The following is a 6639-nucleotide window of genomic DNA, read 5'->3' as shown; positions in this document are numbered from 1 at the left end:
GTATCTCTTTCCTAGCACTTTCTACTTATTAGTGCACCTTAGTTAACTTTCGGTTTTATTTATTCGTACATTTCTTATCCTTATCGCTCCTGCATTGTGCACATGGCTACGTCACCTTCACGTGACGGCCAGCACGCCTTGATTTTTGGTCGGGGTGTGTCAGTTTGGTATCAAAGCCTAGGTTTAGCAGTCCTGTATATCTTGTGAATGATCTAATCATTATGATGTCTTCTGTCAGAACTATGCTGCCTCGTAGAGAGCCACGTCATTCAGCTGAGCCTAGTTTCCCTGATATTGCTCAGTTAGGGGAATCTATAGCTAATGCCATTCAGTCTTTGCTCCGTCCTCCTCAAAGGACACATCTTGAGACTGTATAATCTGAAGCTAAATCATTTCATGGGTAATGAAGGACATAAGGGAGCGGAGAAGTGGCTTAATCATGTCAAGAAGACTTTCCTTGTGATGCAGAGTCAAGGGAATCTTCTTCCTGATAGGTAGGTTGAGACGACTACCTGGTTTTTGGGTCCAGAGCTTGCATCCTGGTAGAGACAGGAGTCATATCAGATGCCACCAGAGGTAGTAGCCGATTGGGAAGTGTTTAAACAGTTGTTTCGGAAAAGATTTATTCCCCCTGAGTATATTCATCGCAAGAAACAAGAATTTATGCATTTGAAACAAGGAAAGATGATGGCGAATGAATATTACAGGAGATTCACTGATTTATCTCGATATGATTCGGAGGTTGCTGCTAATCTGGTTGAGATGCTCCGTCGTTTCAGGTTGGGTACTAAGAAGAAATGGCGTTCTATAGTGACATCGACTCCCTGTGCCACTTACCAGGAGTTTTATGAGGTTTTACTACGAATTGAGGACTCAGAGAACATGCCCAATGAAAGTGAAGATGAAAAAGAAAAGAACGGGAACCAGAGGCAAGATGATAAAGGTAAAGGTCAATCATCTCAGGGACCTTGTAAGACCCAGAGTTTTAAAAGAAGCGGTGTCAGTTCCAACTCTTCTAGTGGAGGTTTGAGCTCTAATGTACAGAGGAGAGGTGGTAGATTTTATGGAGGCCCGAGATTTCAGAGGCAGAGGGACTTTGATGGTTCAGGTGTTCCTTTATGCCGTAGGTGTAATAATAGGCATTTTGGGGAGTGTAGGAAAGGCAGCACTGCATGCTATACTTGTGGATAGATAGGCCATAAGGCTGCACATTGCCCTCAGAATCAGCAGAGGCCCCAACAGCCTTCCTTACCACCACCTGCGCCGATTCAGTAAGCTTCAGGACCTAGTGGTTATCGCCAAATTGGTCGTGGTGGTACTTATCATTATTAGGGTGACACCGCTCCTTATACTTCAAGGCAGTATCAGTATTCGCATGGCCTTCATTATCAGGGTAGTTACCCTCAGTATCAGGGAGGTTCTATGCCATTTTAGCCACATTCAGCAGGTGGATCCCAGTGGTACCAGGGGGGACAGCCCCAGCAGGTAGAGATTGCTGCTAGCAGTGCAGGATATTCGAGGCAGTCTGGTCAACCAAGACAAGGATGAGGTATTCATGCTAACAGAGGTCGTAGCGGACGACAGCAGAATCAATGACGTATACATGACATGACACTGCAAGATGCTCAGAACAACCCTAATTTAATCATGGGTACGTTAAATATTCTTGGTCATTTTGCTAGAGTATTGATTGATTGTGGTGCTACGTATTCTGTTGTTTCTCATACATTTGCTCAAGTGACACAACCTCATCCTACTCCTTTAGGATATGAATCAGAGTTTTCTATGCCTAGATGGGAGAGATGTTATGTTGATCGGGTATATCCAGGATGTCCAGTGATGGTGGAGGATGTTGTTATGCCAGCTAACCTTATTCTGTTAGACATTGTTGATTTTGATGTGATTTGGGCACTAATTGGTTACACTACAATCGTGCTAAGATAGATTGTTATGGAAAGACAATCACTTTTCATCGTCTTGGATTACCTGAAGTTACATTTGTCGGAGAGCCTAGCTGGGTGAGGCATGGTGTTATTTCTGCCATGAAAGCCAAAAGATTGTTGTCGAAATGTTGTCAGGGATATTTGGCTCATATGGTATTGAATGATAATACTCTTAGTAGTGTGGAGGATGTGTGTGTGATCAGGTATTTTCCAGATGTGTTCCCTGATGATTTACCTGGATTGCCGCCAGACAAAGATGTGGAGTTCATTATTGATTTGTTTCTAGGTACGGATCCTATATCTTTGACTCCTTATAGAATGGCTCCTGCTGAATTAAGGGAATTGAAAGTTCAGTTGCAAGAATTAGTGGATAAAGGTTTTATTCAGCCTAGTGCTTCACTTTGGGGAGCTCTAGTCTTATTTGTGAGGAAGAAAGATGGAACCTTGAGGCTGTGCATTGATTACAGGCAATTGAATTGGGTAACAATTAAGAACCGTTATTCGTTACCTCGTATAAATGATTTGTTTGATCAACTTTGAGGTGCTTATATGTTTTCTAAAATTGACTTGAGGTCTGGTTACTACCAGTTGAAGATTAGAAGTGAAGATGTCCCTAAGACAGCATTCAAGACTCAATATGGTCATTATGAGTTTCTTGTGATGCCATTCGGGTTAACTAATGCACCAGCAGCTTTCATGGATTTAATGAATCGAGTATTCCAGCCATATTTGGACAGATTCATCATTGTCTTCATTGATGATATTCTGGTATACTCTAAGTCTAGAGCTGAGCATGCTAGACATCTTAAATTGGTAAAAGTTTGAGGGAACACCAGGTATATGCTAAGTTTAGCAAATGCCAATTCTGGTTAGATCAAGTGGCATGTTTGGGACATGTTATATCAGCTCAAGGTATTCGAGTAGATTCTCAAAAAGTGACAGCTGTGGAGAATTGGGAGCAACCTCGAACCGTCACTGAGGTACCGAGTTTTCTAGGCCTTGTAGGCTATTATAGACGGTTTGTTAAACATTTTTCAGTGATTGCTTTACCATTGACGAGGTTGACCAGGAAAGATGTTCAGTTTGAGTGGGATGATAATTGTGAGCAAAGTTTTCAGCAGTTGAAGTATTATCTCACTCATGCACCTGTTTTAGCACTCCCAGATGATAGTGGTAATTTCGAGGTCTACAGTGATGCTTCTTTGAATGGCCTGGGTTGTGTATTGATGCAACATGGTAGGGTGATTGCTTATGATTCAAGACAGTTGAAACCTCATGAAAAGAATTACCCTATTCATGATTTGGAGTTAGTGGCTATTATCTTTGCTTTGAAGATTTGGAGACATTATCTTTATGGTGAGAAATGTAAGATCTTCACAGATCATAAGAGTCTTCCCTATCTTTTCACTCAGAGAGATCTAAATCTTCAGCAGCAGAGGTGGATTGAGTTACTTAGTGATTATGATTGCATGATTGAGTACGAGATTACTTTATAGTACGGCATATCACCCTCAGACGAACAGACAATCTGAGAAGACTATTTAGACATTAGAAGATATGTTGAGATCTTCAGTGTTCCAGTTTGGCGATGGTTGGCATGATTGTTTGGATTTGATGGAATTTACCTACAACAACAGTTACCATTCGAGTATTGGTATGATACCTTTTGAGGCACTCTATGGCAAGTCTTGTCGAATGCCATTATGTTGGTCAGAAGTTGGCGAAAGAGTTTTGGTGGGCCCGAAGATTGTGGATGAAACTACTCAGAATATTCAGGTAATTAAGTCTAACCTGAAAGTGGCCCAGGATCGACAAAAGAGCTTAGCAGACAAGCATCCCATTGACCGGATGTATAATGTAAGTGATTGGGTATTTCTAAAGCTATCACCATAGAAAGGTGTTGTTCAGTTTGGAAAGAAAGGCAAGCTGAGTCCTAGGTACATTGGACCATATATGATCACCGAGCGAGTTGGTGAGGTTGCTTACAGGCTTGAGTTGCCTCCAGAGTTGTCTAAAGTGCATGACGTGTTTCATGTTTCAATGCTTCGACATTATGTCTCAGATCCTTCTCATGTGATACCTCCTCAGCCTCTAGAAATTAATTCAGATTTGACTTATGATGAAAAGTCAGTGACTATTTTAGATTGGAAGGATAAGGAGCTAAGGAATAAGACAGTGCATTTGGTGAAAGTCTTGTGGAAAAATCACTCAGTGGAAGAGGCTACTTGGGAGACAAAGGATTGTATGAGAGAGATGTATCCATGCTTATTTAATGGTTATTAGTGGATTGTATTTTATTATTTGGAATTTCGGGGATGAAATTTTATTAAGGTGGGTAGATTGTCACAGTCCGTCCCAAATTATTGTTATCGATGGTGTGAAAAGACGAAATTGCCCTTGGACATTTTGTGTGATTGTGTGGTTTAAGTTTAGAAGTGAACTAGTACATTAAGTCCCTAATATTTTGGAACCAATTACAACTTAAAGGATAACATAACCGCTACTGTGGTAGCTATGAATCTTCTCACTCCAAAGGATAACAGAATCCTTTCAAAACGGTCCAATGAGTCGGCCATTCAAGACTCATTGGCTCTCAGTGTTCAATGTGTGGGCTCTGTATCCAATATGGGCCAACGCCTACTTGCTCAAACTCACCAAGTTGAATCATTGATGGCTAAGGTGGCAAGTTTTAAACAAGAGATCAGAGGGCTCAAGCATGAGAATAGAGTGTTACACGTGCTTGTAAATAATTACTCGACGAGCATGAAAAGAAAGCTTGACCAGCTGCAGGAATCTGAAAGTCGGATTGAAAGTGATCACCAGAGGTTTGTTGTTAGATTCCGAAAGCAACTGATGCCTTCCCCTTCTGATGTTTTGCCAAGTACTGGGGTGCCACATGATCAATCTCCAGTGACTCTTCCTTCTGGGGTACTGCCGATCATTGAGGCTTCACATGAGCAACCTTTGTGAAGGCTTCATCCTGTTTGTTTGTTTTAACTCATGTGTATGCACATATTTGTAATTTCTCAGAGATATTAATAGATAAGCTTTATTTCATTCAATGTATTGTGCTAAATACAATAAAGCATATACTTCACTAAGATGTGGTACTTCTGGACCAAATATCAATTTATCTTTACCCTCACGAAGATAAATGATCTTTCTTAGTGTCTACATCATTTGAGTATTCAAATCATAATCTTCAATCTATATGATTCTTTTAATATCATAAACATCATGGATAAGATTTGTGTTGGTAGATCGTTCGATCTGCAGCTCGAGACATTATTTCTCTCAACACTTTATAATCTTTCTTGACTCTTTAGGAGTCTCAATTTAATATCATCAACTCTTCAGGAGTTCTAATTTAATGTCATTGACTCTTGCAAGAGATTTTAGTATGTTGCAACAATATCATAATGATAGTACTCACTAAGGCAATTTATACCATCCATTGGTATTGAGTACATATTTTATGCTTTACCCTTCGGGGGCTTACTTCAAGCAATTTGAATCATTCAAGGATTTTCTACACTTCATGACACATTTTCCTTTGGAATTTACATAGAGCAATTTGCTTCCATGTATACTTGAGGGATTTATTTATGGAGATATGATGTGGGCGACTCACAACCCTTCGAATATAATTCTCCATTCATATGAACTTGTTCATAACCTTGTGTCATATCATGTGAGTGTATTTAACTGTATTACAAATGCCCATATGTAACCTCCTTGGTTCAACATCTTTTGGCTATTTATATTATATTCAAATATATAGGTCCATTTTTCCACGTTCTTACAAAATTGTAATGGAATTGCCTTTCTCCAATTTTTGGCCAATAATTTTCCTTTTGTCGACGAACAAAAGAACGTGACTCAATATTAATACAGCTCATCGATGAATTTAGTAGCTACTTATAAAAACCAAAATTACCATTGGTTATCATCAATACGTGATCCCATATTCCCATGTGCATGCGCATGCAGAAAAGCTTTTCATTTCCTTTGGATATCCATTGCCTCTTCAAGGGCATTACACTATCTCTTCCAGGATAGTCGTAATTTAGAGAATGCGGATCATAATATCTTTTTGAGCATTATAGAGCTTGGATTTTAATCTCCACTAATGGGAGTTGAGTCATTGGAACCTATATGTCTATCATGCTCCATGGATGAGACATCAACATTCCCATGTCCGCAGATTGTCCTTTCTAGGACGTGTATCCATGCAGCGGCTGTCATACTTCTAACATGCAATAGTTATGCTTCGGGAATGCAATAATTCAGTAGTGTCATATTCTTCTTCTTTTGAATGACTGAACATTTTGAGTCTAAGAGTTTGCCACGCTTCAGGCGTGCAACAGATAACTCATTTACTGCCTCATTATTTTGTCCAACAGGGACATCCATTCTTGTAGGAACATTTGGAGCAAGTATATGTGATGTTATCACTTTCGTTGCATCATTAAATGCATATGGCATTTGATTTGCATATCGTTGCATCATTTAATCATTCTCACTTTGTTTTTATATTGATCGCTTCATGAATCAAAATAAGACAAATTCTCTTTGTTCTTTTGGAACGGTCTTTTCTCATCATTCTTCTGGAATTATATTTTCTCATCGTTCTTCTGGAATGATGTTATTTTCTCCCCCCAATGGCGGGAAAAATGTCTTATCAAAATCATAGTCC

General features: G+C 39.6%; 1 protein-coding gene across 1 annotated transcript; it reads left to right on the top strand.

The window, feature by feature from the left end:
* Window positions 1-564: 564 nt before the first annotated feature.
* LOC139197076 (uncharacterized) lies at window positions 565-4913 on the top strand. Its single transcript, XM_070823695.1, has 11 exons — window positions 565-1108; window positions 1359-1485; window positions 1683-1932; window positions 2079-2423; window positions 2532-2711; window positions 2780-2855; window positions 2982-3069; window positions 3184-3438; window positions 3581-3719; window positions 3837-4185; window positions 4456-4913. Exons 1-11 carry the CDS (start codon window positions 565-567, stop codon window positions 4911-4913), a joined length of 2811 nt encoding a protein of 936 aa, XP_070679796.1.
* The last annotated feature ends 1726 nt before the right edge of the window (window positions 4914-6639 follow it).

This window comes from Malus domestica, chromosome 01 (genome assembly GCF_042453785.1).
Source record: "Malus domestica chromosome 01, GDT2T_hap1".
NCBI classification, from domain to species: Eukaryota; Viridiplantae; Streptophyta; class Magnoliopsida; order Rosales; family Rosaceae; genus Malus; species Malus domestica.
Note: the sequence above shows the minus strand (reverse complement) of the source record. Positions and strands in the feature narration are given on the sequence as shown.

Excerpts from the sequence above, each read along its gene's own strand:
- LOC139197076 (XM_070823695.1), top strand. The coding sequence starts at position 565 with ATGCCACCAGAGGTAGTAGCCGATTGGGAAGTGTTTAAACAGTTGTTT. Across the intron at positions 2,424-2,531 it reads ATTACAGGCAATTGAATTGG|TTGAAGATTAGAAGTGAAGA; the intron begins GTAACAATTAAG and ends GGTTACTACCAG. Across the intron at positions 3,720-3,836 it reads AAACTACTCAGAATATTCAG|AAAGGTGTTGTTCAGTTTGG; the intron begins GTAATTAAGTCT and ends CTATCACCATAG.